This window comes from Phalacrocorax aristotelis, chromosome 13 (assembly GCF_949628215.1).
Source record: "Phalacrocorax aristotelis chromosome 13, bGulAri2.1, whole genome shotgun sequence".
NCBI classification, from domain to species: domain Eukaryota; kingdom Metazoa; phylum Chordata; class Aves; order Suliformes; family Phalacrocoracidae; genus Phalacrocorax; species Phalacrocorax aristotelis.
Genome location: NC_134288.1, coordinates 7,679,584 through 7,701,440, shown reverse-complemented (window position 1 = coordinate 7,701,440; position 21,857 = coordinate 7,679,584). Strand labels below are relative to the sequence as shown.

The 21,857-nt window shown below is 53.0% G+C and overlaps 1 protein-coding gene and 1 long non-coding RNA gene across 6 annotated transcripts in view; one reads left to right on the top strand and one right to left on the bottom strand.

The window, feature by feature from the left end:
* The window catches only part of LOC142064136 (uncharacterized), a 43,600-nt gene that overhangs the window by 617 nt on the left and 21,126 nt on the right, over positions 1-21,857 (bottom strand). The window contains exons 3-4 of one of the 3 annotated variants that reach the window (XR_012663007.1): positions 11,174-11,850; positions 1,461-10,061 (exon numbers count right to left, since the gene is read on the bottom strand). This is a non-coding gene — a long non-coding RNA (uncharacterized LOC142064136). Of the gene's footprint in view, positions 1-1,460; positions 11,851-21,857 lie in introns of all 3 variants that reach the window. The other 2 variants (XR_012663006.1, XR_012663008.1) reach the window with 2 other exon arrangements.
* HNF4A (hepatocyte nuclear factor 4 alpha) overlaps positions 1-21,857 on the top strand; it is a 37,813-nt gene that overhangs the window by 2,976 nt on the left and 12,980 nt on the right. The window contains exons 1-3 of one of the 3 annotated variants that reach the window (XM_075108750.1): positions 15,228-15,498; positions 19,232-19,409; positions 21,240-21,334. In XM_075108750.1, the coding sequence (XP_074964851.1) occupies positions 15,378-15,498; positions 19,232-19,409; positions 21,240-21,334 (394 nt within the window). In that variant the 5' untranslated portion in view covers positions 15,228-15,377. Of the gene's footprint in view, positions 1-15,227; positions 15,499-19,231; positions 19,410-21,239; positions 21,335-21,857 lie in introns of those variants that run through there. The other 2 variants (XM_075108751.1, XM_075108752.1) reach the window with 2 other exon arrangements.

The following is a 21,857-nucleotide window of genomic DNA, read 5'->3' as shown; positions in this document are numbered from 1 at the left end:
CGGCAGGTTGGGCACAGCAGCTGGGATGCGCTGTGGGGCTGATGGCAAAGTGGTGGCTGATTCCTTCCCAGGGTCACAGGGAAGTTTATTCCCTTGTAAAGCAATGGGGGTGCTCCACACAGCAGCGGCAGCACTGACCCCCAGCCGTGCTTGCCATCGCTGCCCTCATGGCCGGCTGGCTCCTGGCCCTTGGCAGGATGGGCCATTCCAGCTGGCGTTGCACGGCATTGCCAGGGCTCAGCTGGAAGATGCACATCAGGTTCCACCAGACAAGCCTTCAGCCTTGGAGGGGTCATTTTCAGTATTTCTGATTTTTCCATCTTCCTATCCAGCTCAGAGGCTTCAGTATTTCAGCACCCATTTGAAGCCAGGGATATATTCTAAAGGGAAAGCTGGGCACCGGCACTTGGCCTCAGGACAAGAAGGTCTAGCCCACTCTTTGCAGCAGTGGCATCCATAAAAGCAGAGAGGGGGGCATCCCCCTGCTGCAGTTACTGCAAACCCTCCCCATCCATCCCTGCCCCAAACTGCCACCAGTTTTCCCCCTAAACCATTCCCTGGGGGCACTTATTTCCCTCCCATCAGTCTTGTGCCTTGTGTATAGGACTTGGAGGACACCCTGCCAGGCGGTGACAAAGGTGTCCTGTCCCCAGCACCCTGCGTGGGTCCCTGGGTGAGAAGGGAGTGATGCTGCAGCTACCGGAGAGCCGTGGAGCTTGGGGCACAGTCAGCATCCTCACCAGCACCTGCTGAGGATGGGCCAAGAGCGGGAATGGTCTCCTCCAAGCACACTGCTGTTTAATGCCAGGGGAGGCTGAAATGGGTGTGAGAGCGGGTAGGGGATGGAGAGGGGGTGAAGGGATGGTCCTCTCCCAGGCAGTGAGATGGTCATGAGTCCCTGGCTCCACCTTTATCCACCCAAAAAGACTTGGGTGCAATCCAGGCAATTGTCCTCAAACCCAGGGCAGGGAACACTGCCCCTTCAGAGCTGGGGATCCCTGGGGCTGGTGGTTACAGCAGGGTCCAGAGCATGATGGGGCCAGCTCAGTAAAGCTGCTTTGGAAATTCTCTGAAAAATGCGAGACGTCAGAGCTGCTTGGGCATTTTAGTCAGGTGTGGTGAATAGTTTCAGCTGAAGAACATAAGAAAAGGCAGAATTTCTGAGTATTTTTATTTTTCACTGTGAAAGAATTATTTTTCATTGCCAAATAGACCTGATTTTTTTATAGATTTCCCCTAGATATGACCCAAACTAAGCTTTTTCGCCTTGATTTCTCATGTCACCTGCTATTTATTACCTCTGTTTACACCTTATATTCTGCGTCCATGGCCCAGAGGCTGTCGGGAACTGGTGGGTGTTAGGACACCCGGCATAACCTCCTTCCCTGTCCCCACTCCCACCGTCCCCGCCGGATGTTGGGAGAGGCCGTGACACTGGTGCTGGCAGGGTCAGCACTTACCAGGGCAAGAAACAGCTGAGCAGGGTCTTGCTGCATCCAGGGATAAGCACTGCTATTTAGATGGGATGCAAAAGGGACAATCACTGCTTTAGCCACCTTGGCCTGATCCTGAGTGCTGTTTGCTCGTGCTTGGTGGAGATGTCCTTGGGGAAAAGCTCGGGATGGGGGGGGGAAGTCCCCCCCCGTCGTGGGAGGCTGCAGGGATGTGGCTCAGTGTCATGGGGTGGCTACACTTGCCTGTAGGGCTGCGACTTCCACTGCTCCGGGACAGCCGCCTCACCCCGTCTGCTTATCAGGCCAGCAGCACACCCTCGTCTTTGGCTTTGCTCGAAAACATGATGGTATTTTTATAAGGGGGAGTGAGCACAGAGGGCTGCTATCAGCAGGTAATGAGCTCCAGCTCTGGGAGGCAAGCGGCATGAGGCTGGGGAGGGTTTGAGGAGTGTCTGAGAGCTATTTTGAGCTCCGCAGAGCAGGTGTGGGTCTGCAGGCCACCCCTCACAGGGACATGCTCAGTTAGTTTTCTGCTGACACTTCTTAAATGCCATTAAAAAGTTATTTTTATTTAAAGTGAGTGCAAAGGGGTGATGAGTAGTGGTGGTTCTGTAGACAGCAAAGTCTGGGCAATTTTCTTTTAAATACAACAATATTTGCAGCAGGACCAGGGCCAGCAGCGGGGAACGTGGGGGTGCATAAGGCAGAGCCAAGGGGTACGTCGGGCAGGGGGGACACCTGCAAGTGTCTCTGCTGGCAGGCTTGGGGTTAGAACAGGGCAAAGACTGCAAAAAACCTGTCCATGACTCTTTGTGTTCAGGCTCCTTCTTTGTTTGCTTTCCTCAAATATTCAAGCAAACAAGGTTCCTGGCAGAAATGTTTGTGGAAACGGCAAATGTTGCAGAATTTTCATGGAAGGCAAATTTCAAGGTAGTGGCTGTATCATGAACCCAGGGCTGATGGCTCTGCTTGCCTGCGCTGGGCAGAGGCACCACATTCCCACCGGGGCCTCTGAGCTTAGCCGAGTCCCAAAAGCAATTACTCCCAGGAACAGCTCATGTCCAAGCTTCAGCTTGAGCATCAACAGAAATTACCCAGCAAATCCCTTCAGGAAATACATGCCTCAAAAAATAATGGTGAGCTCTGGATGAGGCACCAAAGCTGCAAGAGGAGCAGCTCCTTGCAGAGCGAGCAGCTGTGGAGCGGCACCAGCAGCTGTGGAGCGGATGGATCCTGGCTCTACAAAGCTGAGGGTCTGCACAGCTGGACTGGACTTTTTATCCCAAAAGCCACTGGAGGGACTCCATCTGCAGCCCCGCGGTACCAGGAGCCCAGTGCTGAGGGGTGGATGGGGGCGATCACTGTGGGCTCAAGCCCTCAGAGCCCCCAGCACCAATGGCCAATGCTGACACCTCCAGGTGGGAAGAGTGAAGGCGGGGAACGGGAATACTATGGGCCTCATGCTGTGGGTCATCATGCTTGGGCCATCTCCTCTGTGGTGATGCTCTGGGAGCTCTGACACCTTTTCCTTCTCTGGACACCCAAGCTACTTTGACACCCTGATTTTCATCACAGCCCTACAGATTTCTCACCTTGCTTATCCTGCCCAGGCTGCCCAGGGCAGCACCTTACCCACGGCTTTGCCCATCTACCCTAAAACTCATCCATCAGGATGGGTGGCTCAGCTCCTGCCACCGAGTGTGGGGTACCCAAACCCACCGACATGGGACCGGTGGGCACCTTTCACTTGCCTCTGCACCAGAAACCTGTCCCAGTCATGGGTGTGTGCAAGATTTTATAGAAGACAACCCCTGGGAAAATGGGAAACGCAGGGAGAGCCAAACACTCAGCTTCCTGGCATGGCCGAACGCTCTGGTTAGGAGAGCCAGTGTCAACAGACAGACCTGAAGGAAGGAGCAAAACCAAATACATGGGTACTTCTCAGAACAAGAGCTGTAAAACCTGCGCAAACCTGAACAAGTGCCACAACACTCTTTTATATGGTCAGAATCAATAGTCGAGCCTACTCGACGTGTTTGCTGACATAAACGACAGCCACTGTGCTGCGTTTATGGCCCAGTGCCTTTCACGGAGGCTGCAGAACCTGGCTCTTCCCGCCCCGCTCAGCCACTTCTCTCCCCCTCTGCTCCCAGGGGAGGTTTGTCATTTTGCCACATGGTCCCCAAAGCCTTGACACTCTGTGATAAGAAGCTGCTGCTGCTCCTCTTCAGTGTGCCAGCCTGCCCCCAGCTTCCAGCCAACCGGGCAAGTCCTGCATCCCACCCCGTCCCCTCCATTGGGGTGGCAGGGTCCACCCCACCACCCTTGGTGAAAAGCAGCAGCCCAGCTCGGGAAGAGGATTCACTGGTGCTAACATCACCCATGGAAATTTGGCCGTGGACTGTGAGGCTGGGTGGGGTGTCAGGTTAATGGACAGGGCAACACTGAGGGGCTCAGCGGAAAGCACAAACGAGCAACCACCCTATAGAAAAAAGCCCTGCTCGTGCTGCAGGTCCCCATCCAGCGAGCTGCGTGGCCGCTCGCTTGCAGCCACTGTGGCTCATGAGCAGGCGCAGGTCCTGCCCCAGGGACGGGCAGTCTCAGCCAGGTCAAGGTGCCCTGGCAGGGAGAGGTGGGCACCGATGGGCACCCAAGGGAACCAGCCCATGCAGAAAGCCTGGCGTTGGCAGGGCAAAGGCGGCAGCAGGAAATGAAGGGCGGAATAAGGAGGCAGGAGGGGCAAGGGGACAAACAGCTGGCCTTCAGACCCACAGCCCTGGCCGGCCCCCTGCCTGCAGGCTGCTGCCTTCAAGGACTAAATGGTGGTGGGATGGAGGTGGTGGCTTTGCCACTGTGTGAACTCCCTGGCGGAAGCAGAGCTGGGTGCTGCCCATGGCTCATCCATGGGTGTGTGCCCAGGGACTGCCACCGTCTGGGAGAAACCTCTGTTGACTTGGGTGTGTTTCCTGTTACAGGCGTTAAAACCGGTGTGGAAACAAAGGGGTGAAGGGAGGTGTCACGGGGTTACACACAGTTCAGAACTGGCCCTGCCTTCGATGTTGCTCCCTGCTCCGTGCTGTCATACTGGGCATCTGCCTCTGTTGTCGAGGCACCCCTTCCCCAGGCACAGAGACGAAGTATGGACCTGCTGGTCATTCCCCATCCCTTCAGGAGCCTTCTGGAAGCTGCTGGCAGCCGTTTGCTCTCCAAATTAATTCAAATGCATCCCGGGCAGCCCTGGGTGGGAACAGAAGCTCACGGAGACAGGACAGGAATGGTTTAGGAAAAGTTTTCCTCCATTAGACTTATGCCTTTGAGATGGCGCTTGGGGTTGGATATCTCTGGAGGGCAGGAACAAGCTCTCTGCTCCTTGGCACAGCAAAAGTAAAGGCGGGCTTGGCAGGAGGAAAGCCATCCAAGGAGGAAGGAAAGTGCAGGAAAATGGGTGTTTCAGATGGGCTTGGCCTCACAGTCAGTTCCTCCAGGCACAGAGGCTGAGCAAGGCCACACTCACTCCCAGCCCTGGTCGGGGCCAGAGCTGTGCAGCACAGGGCTGCATTGCACAGGTGCCCAGTTCTCCCTTTCAGCATTCAATTCATTACTCAGTGCCTGTGAAAACCCAGTGAAGTGCCACTCTAATCCCTCACCTAATTTTTCTCCTCTGGGCTAAGCAGGGCCGCACATACCAGCACATATTCCCTGCAGAGGAGAAATATCTCAGTGCTCAGCAGCCTCCACACTCTCTCCTAGACTGAGGCCAAATGAGTCAACACAAGACTGTCACAGCAGCTTCACCACCAGAAAAGAAAGCAGAGAGTGCAGTGCTGTGGTGGCAGAGAGGGGTTTCTTGTAGCCTGGCAGTTAGAAAATCCCTTTTCTTCCTGCTGGACTTGCCTTGTCCGGGCCGTGGTGCAAGGTACTAGCTGAAATCTCAGGCTGCCTGGGACGTGGAGGCTCCTGGATTCCGCATCGACAGCACCGATGTGCAACAATTGATTAAGAAATCTCAGCCCTGAGAATTTTCCAGGTCCTGTTCTCCATGGGAGAGGATGGGGAGAGGAGGCCACCAGCACAGAGCAGGCAAGCTCCCATGGAGCCATGGGAGAGCTCTAGCATGATGCTCCTGGAGTGGTTTGAACCATTGGAGATGCTCTCTGGGCTCTGCAGGACACAAAGCTCAGGGCTGCCCAGAGATGGGGAGCACCATGTGTGCAGCTCCTTGCCTGCTACCCTGCTTCGTCCTTGCTTGTCCTGGTCCCGCCTGTCGTGATGGTGGCTAGGAGGGGAGACAAAGGTTTTGTTTCTCAACGATATGGTGTTCTGGGTATTTATATGGAAACACTTTAAAGAGTAAGCAGCCAGCCTCTTCCCAGGGAGGGAGTCAGACCCACTCCTGCTGTTAAACACACCCAGGCATGTTTTCCAGAGCTGCATGTGCAGCCCCACAGAAGTGCAGCGGCAGGTCACAGGCCAGGGTGAGGGCACCTCAGAAAGGTGGCCCAGAAAGCAGTGGGCATTGCTGCGGGCATCAGCAGCGGGGTGCAAACCCGGAGCCACCTTATAATTCCCCTCCAAGTAGTGGTCAGAACCCTTTAAAACCTGCGGCTCTGCAGCACAAACTCCTGGTTCCCATCAAATCTCATTGTGACCAGCATTAACGGATTAGCTGGTCCCTGCTGCCACACCACAGCCAGCTCCCGGGCATGGCTCGTGCCCGGCAGCCCATGGGGGGCTCACTGGCTGGACAGCCCTGTCCCAGGGCGAGACTACCCTAGCTCTGCCCGCAGAGCTGAGCACCCCTGGAAGATGAATGGCAGCAGACACGACCTGCTCCAGGAAACACCAGGTACCCCCCACACTCCCCCGGCACTCGCACTGGAGAGAGAAGTAGCTGCGTAGCCAGTGCTGCAAAGGTTTTGTGAATGAAGGGCATTGGCAACCCCACCACGGTGGCTCCACTGGGATTTTGGAGCAGCCAAAATATGCTCATCCCCCACATATGTATTGCTGGTCCCCATCTGAGGGGACCCCCAAGTATCTGGTTTCTCTTGCTTTGTGCAGAGTGAACGTGCCAGGATTATGGGTAGCGATGGCTGATGATCCCAAGCTCAGTTCTGGGGCTTGAGAGAGAGGTACCCCAATGTGGGTGGCATGGTGGAGCAGGTGCTGGGACTCCTGGGGGAAGAGGTGGTGGAGCTGAGCTAGCATCCCGTGGACACCCCAGTGACTGCTTGCACCGTTTGGGAAATTAATTGTTCGTTCTCAGCCCAGTTCCCGGTGTCTGGAATTATCGCCCCATGCTGCAGCCTCGGTAGGGCCAGGGACATATCCTGCCAGCTTGCAGCGCAACCTCAGGTCCTGCCCTCTTTCCCGCCTGCTCCCTAGCCAAAGAGGTCTGCAGCAGGGCTTACTCAGCCCTCATAATGTAAGCTTAAAAACAACTAAGAGAAAAACACTTTGAATGCAAACCTTATCGGTTGCACAGAGCTCTCACTAGAAAGGTTTTCTGGGTCCCCCTCTGCGGCTCCCTCCAGTGCAGGTCCCCCACCTCTGTGCTCAGCCCCTCAGCCCCAGCACCCATGGGGACCCTGGTATGAAGGTGAGGCAGCGAGGAGGCTGGCTGGCCTCAGGGTTCTGTGCAGGGGTTTGCAGGCACTTGGACATGTTCTGAGCATCCCGAGCCCTGGACTGCTGTGCCTTGCAGAGCCTCATCCAAAAAAGACCCCACCAGCCTCTGCGCAACCCCTGGGGCACAGCAAAAGTCCTGGGGCTCCTCCTGCTTAAGCAATTCCCCCCAAGCAGGGCTTGTGCTGGCAGTGGGGTTTGTGACTCCTGAGGCAGCCTGCACCCTGAGCCACCATACCGCGGGATGAGGTCCCCAAACCAGTGCTGTGCGGGGAGCCACGTGTTGGGACCTGCTCCCGGCAAATATCTGCGCTCTTTATCAGCTGGTGATTGATTTAGAAAAGTTCATGGCTTTGGCGTCCCATGATATGTTTGCTAGAGATGGTTCATTTCCTCAAATGATGTAGTTTATGATCATGATATATTTTAATTTCTTTATTATACAAGAGGCCAATGGCACTGGGCCTTGCAGGAGTGTAAAGGGACAAATAATAGTGTTATCCTCTCTTGGAGACATAGGTCGAATACTCAAAGGCTAATTAGCAGTTTGCCATGTTGATTGTCAGCCAGGAGCCAGGCAGTTGCACTGCTCTGTCCTGGCCATGGGTTTATGGGACTGTGGAGATGTGTGATCGCCTCCCCACCTTGCTGTCCCCAATGCAACAAACCTTGCATGTAGAAAGCTCCGATGTCCCCATACCTCGCTTTCTGCTGTGTTTTTTTGTTTCTGTGGCAGTAGACAGGATGTTGTGTTGCATAGGAGAGTGCTGTGGTGGCCATGGGCTGCAGGCATGCAAAGCTGCTGTGGACTTGGAGCTCCTGAGGCCTGTTTTACTCCCACTTACTCCTCTGGCACTTGCTGTGCTCTGATGATTGAGGACACTGGGGACAAGACAGGCCATTCAGGCACCCTGTGCACTCCTGCGGAGAAAAACCATTTTGCACTAACTTGTTCCCTTCTGACTCCAGAAACCAGAATCTCTCAAATTTTAACTTACCACCCATTTTTAATTTTCTTTTCCATACCCAGCCTACCTTTTCCAGCTCAGACCTGACCAATGCTCCCACCCTCAGCAGCCTTCCCCCTTCCTCCTGCTGCCTCCCGCCAGATACACACGTGGCCCTTTCCTGAGATGCTCCCCTAAAGTTCAGCTCCCCAGCTGGAGCTGACTTTGCCAGCCCGGGGCACAAGGAGGGCAGCTACAGCAGCCCGCAACTGACTGATTCAGGAAGATACTTTTTGCCCTTGAGGAGCCCTTGGCTTGCCTTCCTCTGGGGACATGGTCTCAGACCGTCCCTCTGCTGCCCTTGCCCCACTGCAGCTCTCCCTCCACACCCCCAGCAGCTTTGTAGCCTTTTGCCTTAATTTCTAGCAAGGGCTGGTGCTGAGAGCCACAGCAGCAACTGGAGGTCACTTCCAGCAGGCATGGCATGCTGATGCATCCACCTTCACAGAAAGATAAAATGAATTTAAAAAAAGGTAAAACTTGCTTTGTAACCTTTGTTGATTTTGGCTGTTCTCCTCCTCCACCTATTGCTCCACCAGCTGGAACGATTCAGGGGCTGTTTGGTATGTGTATAACAAATGTATAAAGTCGATGAAACATAAAAGCCCAGCAAACAGCTGGCAGGGGTGCAGGGAGTGATTTGCTTGCCTGCCAGACTGTGAGCTTAGTAGGGATCTTTTTCCTGGGAAGCGGCAAGATTGCTTCAGTTCCAAAAAGATCACATTCACCTGCTAAACAAGTTCTCTCCAGGTCCAGATGTGGGCTGCCGAGGTCCCTGCCACACTAAACATCCTGGTGAGGCATGGAAGGCAACAGACCCTTTCTCCAGCACTGCTGCTTTCCCATGGCTTCTACTCTCCCATTTAAACAGGGCTTAAACCACTGGATTTGAGCTGAGCATTTGCCAGCGTAGACAGTGAGTCTGGAAGAGCACATGGCAAAGTCAGAGTTCTTCTGGATTTCCTCCCAAATAGGCAGGAGTGTTTTGCTGGAAAGTGTCTGGGTCTCTGTTGGGTTGGGGTTTGGATGAAGTACAATGCTTGCAGTGTAGGGTTTGGATGGGGCAAGCAGGATCAACAGTGGGAGCTGTAGCTTGGGCCAAGTTTCAGCCTGTGGTGTAATGGAAGAAAATGAATCTAACAGTTCCTCTTCCTCGTTTGGTCTTGGGCTCATTGTGTGATTTTGCGTAAAAACACAGCAGCCAGATTTCCAGAGTCACAAGTGCCAACCTACAAGTCCCAGAGGACAGATGCTGTTTTCGAGGGCTGAAGGAAGGCAGAGTGATTGCAAATACACACCAGCAAATGCATTGGCATTTTCGAGCACAGCTGGCTTTCTAAGAACAGCTCAAACTTACTGTCCTTGCAGAACAGTAGGTCCCAAGAGTACTAATAATTACTTCCTCAAGTGTTCAGAGCCTTTGTTAGGCAGGATAATAAACCCATTTCTGGTCCTGGGATGAAACGCACACACAGTGTTATCGCTAGAGCAGTATATGCTGAAAAGGTCTGTCTGTCCCCATGTTTGCAGTTCTTTCCCTACCATTTTTGCATAGCAGTTATTTATTTTAGCTCCAATAATTGCCTTCAGCTCCAACATCCATCCAGCTTCGGCTGAAATGCACATGTTGCTTTTGGAGAGGAGTTCATGCAGAGTCTGCTGCCTGGTTTGAAGTGTCTCTTCCCCATGTCCAAAACCTGCCTTCATTCTCCATACAGTGATTTTGTGGCCTGGAGGCCTGGATGGTTCTGGGTGCTTTGGCCACTTCTTGATAACTTTGGCACTGGTGAGAAATAGCCTAAGGTTGCAGTGAATCTGCCTCTGTCACCCTCAGCTGTGCCGGGGAGCCCTGAGTGCCACTGTACGTCACAAGCTCACCAGCGTGTCCGGGGTCTGCTCAGGCATCACCTGTCCTGGGCATCACCCTCATCTCCAAACAGCATTTGTCCCAGCCACAGCGACAGGCACTTCAGTGCTGGGGAAAATAAATCACCATTTGTTGTTGAACAGGTTGATAAAATGCCTGCGTTGTCACCCAGGCACAGGTCTGGCATGTGGCTGTGATCATCTACTGCCTCTCAGGGCTGGGTCTTTCTGATCCACCTCCCTGGATGGAGGTGGTGGATCTTTCTGGTTCACCTCCACAAAGTGTTTTGCCAGGGCAGGGCCATGCTGTGTGCGGCTGGCAGGGCAAACAGACCCTAAACAACTTCTGCTGAATCATCTGTTTTCCTGGAGAGTTCTCGCTGCTGCTGGGGACATTCTGGGGACAGACACGGGAGCAGATCCCTGTCTGTGTGTCCATCATATGATTGCCCAGAGCGGAGGCAAAGATCTGCCATTTGAACTGGGGGCTTGTTTCAGCTGCATTGACCTGTAGCCCCCCAGCCCCTGCCAAATCCCTTGGAGATGCTTATTAACACACTGACATCTCTGCTCTGGAGTCATGGCATGCCGAGGCAGAAGGCAGAAGGGTTTGACAGTGTGGCCTAAATATCCCTGTTTACAAAAAGTCTGACAAAACACAAGCCCTTGGCTTTATCTTTCCCATTTGGAAATAGTCACAGAGCAAATATACTTAAGGCATGAAGGGAGGGGGATTTATATTGACTTTAGAAAAAGCTGTTCTTTAAAAACAGGAAAATAAGTTCATCCTCGAGCTGTGCGGACTGGCTGCTAGACCCAAAAGTCTTGCACAGAGGCTTAAAACCTGCCTGCTAATCTGTAGCAGTTCTGTGTGAGCAAGTCATGCAGTAAACTGCTCTCTGTTAATTTTTTAATGCTGAATAAACAGGCCAAGAAATTATTAGCATGAGAATAAGTTGACCTTAATCGGGAGAATCAGAAAAGATGAGAGGGAAGAGGCAAATTGGAGTTATCAGTTAACCATACGGAGTGGCTCTGCCTCCACGAGCTCATGTTCTCTCTCGTTTTCCATCCCCTCCAGGGTTGCCTTTTTTCCCCCTTCCCTAGTTTAAATGATGAGCTAAAACTGCTGGTGTAAGCACAATGGAAGCCCTTGTTTCTTCTTCTCATTTTCTACCTGCAATGGCTGCCCAAATGAATTGCAGGTGATAAGGCTCCTACCTGGTTATTCCCAATGGTCCTTCACGTTCCGCGTGGAGAAAGGGAGCTGCTGACGTTAAGGTTGAAACGTGCAAAATCCACTTTGTGCACGTACGAGAGCTCTGCTCCAGTGCAAAAGTTTCGGCACAATCCTGGCAGATCTGGGGACTGAGCGGAGGCATCCGTGGGCAAGGGGAAGAGCAGCCCTCGGGACTGCTTGGAGTGGAGTTTGGTCAGTGGTCGGAGATCTATATTCTCAGATAGGCAGGACTTTGTCCACAAACTGGAATTTGAAATTTCAAAGGGGAGAAAAAAAAAGCAGAAGGGACCTTTGCATGTGTGGAGAAGACTACGCTGGTGACGTTCCCCTGGGACTTTTATTCTTTGTCTTGTAACTTGGCTTCATGTTTCCCCAACAGCTTGCTCGGTGAAATGGTGGTAGGCTGAGCAGGGGCTGCGACTTTGGGGCTTCCCTGCTCTAGAGAAGTTTCAGATCCGAGCCCATCTCTGCTTCACTTGCATGTCAAGGAAAAGCCACTCCAGCCCCACAGTGGCCTTGGAGCTGTGAGTGACATGGGAGGAGTGGTCTGGAGTTGGGGCTGCAAGGGGCAGCAGTGGCATTGCTGATGTAAGACAAGGTTGGTCCTGCTGGCTCCAGGCACTGGCATTTCTGCCAGGGATTTCTTGGGATTGCAGAGCTGTGAGAGAGAAAAGCAAAGGGTAGGAGGGTCCCAGGCTCCTGGCTGCAGCCTGCTCACTCCATGCTCAGAAAGTCCATGGGAGACCCCAGACTGGGGGGTCCGGTCAATACACTGGAGGGAAGGGCTGCCGTCCCATGGCAGGCTGGAGAAATGGGCCAGCAGGAACCACAGAGGTGTAACCCACACTGGGACATTGAAAAGATGGGGCCAGGCTCCTCACAGGGTGCATGGAAGGAGGAGACAAATGGGCATAAAAATTGGAGAGAGGTCAGACAGTGTCTAAGGAGAAACTTACTCACCGTAAAGACAGTCAAGCACCAGTTGCCTAGAGAGGTTGTGAGTCTCCATCCTTGGAGGTGTTCAAGACTCAACTGAATACCCAAGCAACCCATGCTGCTCTCACAGCTGGCCCTGCTTACAGCAAGAGGTTGGAGTAGAAACCCCAAGGTCCCTTCCAAACTCAATTATCCTTTGATCCTACAACACCCTGTTTAAGAAGGGCAGGAGGAGCCCTGTGAGAGGAGCTGGCTCACCCACTTGACATGAAGAGCTAGCAAGCACGGTAGCTGATGGCATCCTTACCATAAATGCTCTATTAAATACGCTATTCCTGGTCCTCATTTACTGAGAAGCATAGATCTTACTGACAGGGAATCCCCTTTTGCATTGGATGAATTTGCCAGTCAGGAATACATAGGTAAGGCAGAATCAGTGTCATGATGTGCCAGTATGGGAAAGGATTTGCTGTTCAACAGTTGAAAATTAAATAATCGCTTGGCGCAGAACGCTTATGCCCTGGAGTTGTCATGGTCTCCTTTGCAGCCATCTCCTGGCATAGGAAATGGTGGGTGGAGGGCACAGAAAATGGGGACAGGAAGAGAGAGGAGAGAGCCTGAAAGCTGAATTTCCCCTTAGCACCTGGTCTGGGAACAGCCTTCGCCTACCAGGGTGGGGTTTGCCAGCTACAAGTTGTCTCTCTCTGGAATAAAAATGACAAAGCACCTGTAGGACAGAAGTGTTTGGATCAGCCCCACAACCAGCTGCTGACTTTAATATCTCTAACCTGAAACAGCTGCAGGGCTGAGAGGTCCTGTTGGCTACTACAAGCCAGGACTACATTGGCAAGCTGTCCCAAAACCCACCACGCAGGGACGCCAGGAGGAGACAAGGACTCCCCAGGCAGAACATCCCCGGGGAGGCATCACCTCCCACAGCAGACCATGCCCAGGGAGCAGCCAACATTTCTATCACAAGCCCATCTCCGGGGCAAAGGAAGTGCACAGTGTCCTTGACTGGTCTGGTCCTCGACCTCCACACTGAGACAAGGGATTTGGGAGGGGCACTGGCAACCAACGGAGGACACCGGTAGTGAGAAAACGACAGTCAACACGACCCTGAGGCGGAAAGCACCACGTCCCATTGACAGTCCCAGCCTCGTGAGCCACCTAATGCTCTCCAAACTTCCCTGCTCCTTATCTGCCTCTCTCCCGCACACATTGCCTGTCTGATTTCTATTCCTGGCCCTTTTAATCCTTCCTGCCTGGGGAGCAAATGGCCTTTGCAGCCTTCCTTGCTCAGCAGGGCATTTAAGCAAAAGGTTTGTTTTGCAGAGCAGAGCAAAACAGGCCGTACTTTTACGATATTTTACTAGACACTGTGGCAAATCCTGCACATATTTGACCTAGTGTCTGTAGCATTTATCTAATCAAAGGGATCACTGTGGCCTGGCCAGGGCTGGGATGGAGGTCCCCGGGATGAGGCCACAGAGGGGACTATGCTCTACCTTAGCATCACCATCCCAGTGTGCACATTGTAAAAACAATTTTTGGCTCAGGACTGCTCCTGCTGATGGGAAGAGCCACTGGCACGTGAGTGCAGAGAGCTTTGGCCTCTCTCGGGAGCACAGACCGGATGACTGTTTTCCCTGCAGCAAAGGATTGTTTATCACGAGTCCCAGGTGAGAAAGCAGGGGCTCTCCCCTGTGCTCAGCTTCGCTCTACAGCCTTAGGGTGGAAGAGCTGTTTGGACGTGCTACTTAGATGATAGTTTTGGGGGCCAAGGGCTGTGTGAACAATCCCTTGTGCTCCTAAAATGTGAACAGCAAATCATCACCAGCATCACTGGCCAAAGGCACATGCTGTTGTGGAGCCAGAGACCTTGGTGCCACGTGGTGACACCAATGCCACTGGGGCCAGGGCAGCTTGGGGCACCAGCGGGGCCAGGGCTGCATTGGGCTGCCTGGGAGGCACAAAAACAAGCCAGCTGGGAGCCCAAATCAGCAGCATGTGGACTCAGTCACCCACTGCTGGTTGTGAAATCAGGGGGAATTTTTCAACACAGAGCGAGCTGATACCAAACCATTAATTACTGATTCTCCTGAGCCAGCCAGCCGATGCCATTCAACAATCAATTAAACTCCCTCTTGTTGATCTTGCAATTACTCTGAAACCTCTTGGTCCTGTCTAAATCAGAGGAGTGATGTGGCCAGGGTCAGCTGGGGAGGAGAGCACAGGCAGCTCTGCTGCTTGCTCCAGTCCTCCCTGCCCTGTACCAGTGGGTTGGGCCCCAGCTATGGGCAAGGCAGCAGGACCACCACCAGTGCTGGAGGTGGAGAGCTGGCAGCAGATACATTTGTAGAAGGAAAAATCCCACTGCAGAGTAAAGCTCTGCTGCATTGTAAAATGCCTAATGAAAATTTTAAGATGCATCAGTCAAAAACCAAGGCAGGGGGCTGTCCAGCACAGGGTGGCTTCAGTGGTGGGACAGGAGCAGCCCTGGTGATGCCCAGGGTGCCCATGCCACCCCCCAGCCCTGCTCACCATTTGGGCATGGCTGCAGAGTGGGATCTGTTTATAGGGCATCCAGTACCTATAAAACTCAGTTTATAAGGAAGTAAAGGGAATAGTATGTTGTTACTTTGCATAGCAACGTGTAAATTGCCAGGCAGGTGCTGACCTTCTCTGATGGGGAGGGAGAAAAAGGAAAAGCTGTGGGAAGGATGGAGGGAGTGAGAGAAGGGAAAATCAGGAGAAGGTGGCAACCAGCTGTGGAGAGGGGAAGGCAATGACCGAAGTGAAGAGCAACCTTGTTCTCCTGGCGGGGATTTTTCCAAGTTTTCCACCCAGGTACAATTAAGACCAACAGCTCAGCATCAAGGTCAATAGCCCGGGAAGGTGTGTTCCCTGGGCGGCCAGCGCCTGCTCCTGCGGTCCTGCCTGCACCCAGGAGCTGGGATTGGCAAAGCACCTCGAGATTCAATAATAAACAGTCAACAAGAATCACTGCTGCTCCACCAAAAAAAAAAGCTTAGCAGCATTCAGCAGTGGGTGAGATGATTAAAGATTAACCCCCTGCCTCCTGCCTCCACCCCTCTGGGGAGTATAGGCCTTGAGGCTCAGCAAATCCTTTCAGAGAAATATTTGAAATAAAAGACAGCAGATAGGGGACGCAGCGAAGGCAGAGGGAGGCAGAAGGGCCAATAGCCTCGGACAAGGGAATCGGTACAATCTGGCCCGTGTTTGCTGATGATAATGCGCCTTTCCAAAGCCCTAATAGACATGGAGATGGCAGATTATAGCGCAGCGCTGGACCCGGCGTATACCACTCTGGAGTTTGAGAACATGCAGGTGCTGGCTATGGGCAACGGTAAGTCCCCTCCATCTTCTCCCTTCTGCAGTGGCGGGATGAGCTGGGAGCAGCAGAAGGACAAGTCCCTGGGGTAGCTGCTGAAATGGTCCCGGGGAAGGTTGGGGCACGGCAGGGGTGTCAGCCATGGGGCTCCCAGCAGCTCACAGTGGGGTTTCTGCTTCCCCTGGGGAGAAATTATGGTGGCAATGCTGTGCTCAGTGCAGACAGGATGGTGCCCTGCAGCCCAGATACCTCGGGGACAGGCACATACCAGGAGCTGGGTGCAATGAGAGGTCCCCACCAGACATTCAGCCAGGGACTGGGGCTAGGGCTGAGCATGGGGTGGGTCTCACCTCCCCCAGATCCCAATCAAGAGAAAAGACTAGCCAAAGGTTCCAAGTGAAACGCTGCTGACAGCTCACTGGACAGATGACTGATGCTGTGGCTCCAGAGCAGAGAGCCAGTCCCACTCCAGCAGCCACTGGAAGTAGGTTTTCCTGGAGCAGAAAGCCATTTAGTGCCTGGCAAGGGTGGGAATCACTACAAAAAGTGATTCAGGCACTGCCCCTGCAGTTACCCCAAGGCCATAGCCTTTCCCCATGCAGCACCAGGGTGCAGGGTGGCATCTGCTTCCCTGGGAGTCTTGCAGGGCCAGGAGGCTCAGCCCCTGTGAAGAGGGATGAGGGGACCTGGTGGGAATAGACAAGCGATCCTGTCCCCTCAGGAGGGTAGGATCACACTTAACCCACCAGGATTTGTAACACTGGCCCACCCATTTGGGCACCAAGGAATCGCGGTGATTAAATGCTCAGAGATAACAGAAGATTCCTCTCCAAGTCCCCCCTAAAGCCTCTCTAAATACGAGGTTAATGACTAAACGAAGCACACCACAGAAAGTGACCCCCCGAGCCCTTTCCTCCTGCCTGCTGCGTCACTGAGGCTGCTGGGGCACCCCTGTCCAGGAAGGGCTGCGCTGTTGGTGCGGGCTGTCCCCTCACAGACTGCGCAGGTCTCCCCCAGGTTATGGCTCTGCTCCATCACGGATGCAACACTGTGGTGCCAAAGTGGCTCTGCTGTGCAATAACCCCTGCTGCCCTGCGTCTCAGCCCCTCCTCCACTCCCAGGAGCTGGTCCTACCCACCCAGGGGTCTTGGGGCTCAGAGCAGCCCCCTTCAGCTCTGCTAATGCCTATCTGGACCCTCCAGGACAAGCCCAGGTCTTGCTCCCTCTCCATGCCCCTCGCCCACCCAGCAGCAGAAGCTCCTGCACAGGGGGCTGTGACTTAGCTCCATCAGACTGAGGGCTCCACAGGGCAGCGTGACATGATAATTTTATATGATGAGATCAGGTGCAATATGAAAAATGCCCTGGAGCTGGATGAGTCAGCTGGCTCAGGTGGCACCAACACCTCTCCTCCTCCTCTGCCCAGCTCCAGACCAAGGGCAAGTCTCGCCTCCAGGGCTGCTTTGGCATTCCAGCAACTGCCTACACCTCTGCCGGCAACACCTCTGCCTCCTTTTCTGGCTGAGGACTGCAGAAGAGCTCAGCCCCTACCCCACACAGCTCTGTAGCTCCAGCCCAGAAGTGGATGCTCAGCAGTGACCAAGTTTGCCACCATCATAGACTAAATGCACCCCATGTTCAGACATGGGATTGGGGACCTCTCGAGGAGCTCATGTCCTAACATGAGTCTCAGCTATGAGGTCTCAAAGTCAGATTTTTTATTTCCTCCATTTACTTTAACTCCAAATCAATCCCATTAAACCCACTTCACTGCATCAGCCAGAAACCCACATTTCTGGAACTACTTAATTGGAAAATTATCCATTAGGCAATAATTTTATTGTTGGTTGGCTATTACACTAAGATGTTGTAATTTCTTTGATAATGGTGCCAGTTTTTCCTGTTCTATCTTCCTCTGATTACAGCATGATATACTGTTAAAAAGGGATTTATCTGGGCTGTCACAGATACACAAGTAATATGATTATAGGCAGATCAGCTCTTCCTCTCTTGTGCAAGTCCTATGTTTAGCTGAAACTGGAAATCTAACTTTCCTTCTGGAATGACCTTCATCCAGCCAAGCTCTTGGGATGCATTTGGAGGAAGGATGTTTTCAAAGGCAAGCTGCTCCTAGGGACAAAAGACAGCCAGAATGGTCCTGGGAGGAGCCCAGGGCTTTGGGAGTGGAGAGAGGAGCTTTGCACAGGCAGTGCTGCAGGCTTGGAAATGCAGCTGTGTGACAGGGTGTGCCAGGCAGGGACACAGACAGGCAGCAGACTGACTCAGAAAGAAATACAGGAGGGGCACAAGGAATTAGACAGAAAGCAGGCAGGGAAATGAAAAGTACTGCCAGAGCAAGGGAAGGGGCTGGCTTGAAATCTGCCGTGCTAGCTTGCTTCTGGATCCACACCAGTTACTCTTGTCAAGGGATGGCATAAGCAGGCTGCGCAGTGCCTGTTGCAATACCCCTTTCTCTGCAAAACAAATACTGAAATTGTAGCCCTGCCCCATGCAGCATTGCCTTTGCTCCCCCCCATGCTCCAGCTACCAAAAGGTGCTCTCCTGGTACCAGCCTTTTTATAGCACCCAGGCCCCTTTCTGCTGGGTGCCAAGTGGGAGCAGCTGTGGCCCTCCTGGGGTGAGAGTTAACTGTGTTCCTGCCAAACCCAGAGACCAATAAACTCAAGTATTAAAAATCCCAGCAGGTTTCTATGGCATTGTAGAGCCTGGGTATCATTTGCAACTGGGATTTCCACTGAGGCAAGGGAATGTGCCTCTGCTGATACAGGAAAATGTACATGGGAGGAGACAATTAGATCAACTGAATTAAGGGCTGATCCCTTCAGCCTTGAGGTTTGTTTGGCTTGCTGGAGGGGTTTTAGTGTAGGTTTGTATGCTTTTGAGCCTTTTAGATGTTCTTTCCTACAGAGGCTGCTGTAATTCCCCATCCTCCCAAAAGAGCCCTGCAAGTGCCTGCCCTCCTCAGTCTGTAAGGACTGTAAGATACATCAATCTCAGCTGTGGCACTACCAGACTCTTGGAAGATACCAGCATACAGCCTTCTCCATGCTATAGGTCACCCTTTCTTTCTGGCTTAGCTTGATCAGTCCTGCCTTGCATGGGTAGTGTTTGCCCACGTAGGTTTTCCAGCTGAAGTCATCTGAGTTTGTTATGCACTTAAAGTCTTGTTCTCCTGAAGAACCCCTGTGCAGGCTGGAGCTCCATGCCTGGCAGAGAGGCTCTCCAGCAAAGGGAAGCTGGTCACCTCGGTTCTCTAATAGTGTCTGCTAAGGGCTGTCTGGGGCTCTTTTGGTGCTATAACACAAATACCTCTCTAACAAATCAGCTGTTCACCCTGAGCTGTAATGCCTCAGCTTTAACACTGCACCAGCTTTTTCTCTGGCTATGCTACTGCAGCTCAAAGCATCTGCAAATCCCTGAGGAATTTTGGCTCTGCTCTGTGACTCCTGCAAATGGGTTTCTGCTTTGTCTGAAGGCGTCGCTGGAGTCAGGCCTTTGGGAAAGGCTGTCTCACCTGACATACAGGGAGCTTTTGCACACTCCAAATACAATGACTTACGACACTTAGAGCACCCACCACTCCTTACACACTTCTCTGACTGGCTCCTGCTGCACAGCCTGGCTGCAGCAGCCTGGGTCCTCCAAAAATCAAGTCTCTCACTGGAAACAGTTAGGAAATGTTGGCTGTCTGTCTCACTGTATTCTTCTTCCTGTGTCCTTCCCCAAGCAGACACATCTCCATCAGAAGCAGCCAATCTCAACACTTCCAACAGCATTGGGGTGAGCACGCTGTGTGCCATCTGTGGGGACCGCGCCACAGGGAAGCATTACGGGGCTTCCAGTTGCGATGGCTGCAAAGGCTTCTTCAGGAGGAGCGTCCGGAAGAACCACATGTACTCCTGCAGGTAAGGACAGAGGGGACAGAGTCATGTGGCTGAGACAAAACAGTCCCTAGGAGCTGAAGAGCAAAGCCCTCAAAGCCCAGCAGCATGGTCCTTCATCCTCTTCACCCTCCCTGCATCCTCCGCCACCTTCCCTGACCTCATCCTAAGCTGGGAAGGGTCAGAGATCACTCTCACTCTGGGATTGCCCTCCAGTGATTCCCAGGGAAAGACCCTGGGAGGTCTTGCCCCATTCTTTATGGGCCAAGCATGTGCTCTTGCAAATGGATATGGCCAAACGTGGATGCGGCCAGCAAGCATGGTCATGCCTGGGTGGGGGAAGCCCTATTACAGGGGCTGAGCACCTTGCTACTCAGCGCTCTGAGTGCGCTGCAAACCCCCCTCACTCCCTGGGGGCACTTTAATGGCCTCCCATCCTTCTCCATCATGAGATGGAAGTGTGTCTGCCATCTACCTAAAATGCTGCCACTGTCTGTTACATGATAAAGGAACATCTAAGGAGCAACCAGCTGAGCAGCATAGCATGCATGTCTCTGAGGATGAGGCACCCATGTTGCTCCTGCAACTCATGCACTACACCTTGTATTGTTGGTGCTAGCCCGCAGCTCTCCCGTGCCATCGGCGGTTGTGACCTGCCTGCTCCCTGTTCTGAGCAACCCACACACAGTGTTGCAGAGGAAACCGAGGAATCCTCAGCTCAGAGTGCCTAAACCACTCGGGCTGTTTGAGTGAGTTATTCCTGATGGCCTGACAGCCACTTGGAGAGCATGAAGTGCAACAAGACTCTAAAATCTGAGTAACAGAAAGAAGCCCCAGGTTTATGAGTCTATGTGCAGCTCTTCATCACTTGCACCCCTGGGCTGTTTAAGGTGGCTGCCCAAGGAGCTCCCTCCCCACAGCTCCAGTAGAAAACCCAAGACGCAGCTTAGAAAGCTGCGTTCAGGCATTCACTTGTGCAAATCTTAGCTTGGGGCTTTAAAAAGCACAGTAGAAAGAAGCCTTTACAAAAGCTACAGAACTCGGTGTGGCTGGGAGTCCTCTCCCAGCTCTGTATGCCTTTGTCTTTGCAAGCTTGATCATTCTGCAGTAAGTTAGAGCAAATTTGCAAGTGAAATTCATGCTGCAAATGGCCACCAGGCTTGTGCTGCATGCAAGACCACACACACGAGAAACCAGTGTTTGCCCCGCCACGTGGAATGGGTTTGGTAATACAAGCGTGGAGGGAAGGAGCTGGTTGCTTCCCCAAGTCCTCTCTGAAGTGCAGGTAGCTGCAGAGCCATTTGCACACCAGCGATGCTGTCCAGAGGTCAGAACGAACCTGCCTGGATCCCAGACACAGCCCTGGAGAGATGCAGGCACTTAAACCCACTTCTTAACCTTACTAGCTCAAGAACAACCTTCCACCCCTTTTTTGTTGAGAATAAATGCATTCTTCCCCTCTTCTAACTGGGATCTAACTTAGAACAGAGGCTACCTAGTTGGCTCTGACCCTCCTGGCTCACACTTTTAACTTCACTGGGGCTTGTTAGTCCATCATGAGCATCCTATGCCTAGCGGTTAGTGAGTAAGACCAGCAGCCTGAGCTCCTGCATACGACTGTCAGCTCTAGCCCATCCTTATTGAACATCCAGAGGCAGAGCAGAGGGCTGAGATGTTCAGTGCAAAGAGGAAGCCTCAGGTTAAAGCAAGCATGGAAACGGCATAGACTGGGGTTCCTTTCTCAGGGTGAGCCTCTGGGAACCTGCTCAGAGCGTATCTTGAAGCTTGGGGCTGTCTTGTCTTGCCTTGCCTTCAGGCTCAGTCTTGCCGCTCCTCACACCTCTCTCTTCTCAGGTTTAACAGGCAGTGCGTGGTAGACAAAGACAAAAGAAACCAGTGCCGATACTGCAGGCTTAAGAAGTGCTTCCGAGCAGGAATGAAGAAGGAAGGTGGGTGATGGCATGGCTTCCCTGTGCTCCCCCCAGCAGCAGTGCTGCTGGCTGCATATGTTTGAGGAAGCTGTTGCAGCCCAAAACCAGTCCCTGCCATGTACACACTCCCCCAGCCATCTTAGCCCTGTCTTCCCTCCACAGTGCTCTTCTATGCACAGATCCAGACCCTCATCACAGGGAGGGGTTAGGGAGAGTTTTGGCCTCCAGTCATGAGCCCTGCATGTGCTCAACCTGCCCACTCCCACCCACATGACATCCTTGCAAGCAGCCATCGTCTCAACGGTTGAGGGCAAGGCATGGGGACCCTGCGTGCTCCCAAATTCAGTTTCAGGGCCCCTTCTCAGGGCACCTCTCAAAATGCCAGCAAAGACAAGCTCACAAGAGTGCTGCAGGGCCATGTTTGTGTCTCAGAACTGCTCATGCTTTACACACAAATCACACCCAGGCCTCTTCAGCTCACTCTTACTCACACTGATTCACACATCACCTGTGCTCCCATATAGCCAGGGCATCTGAGCTG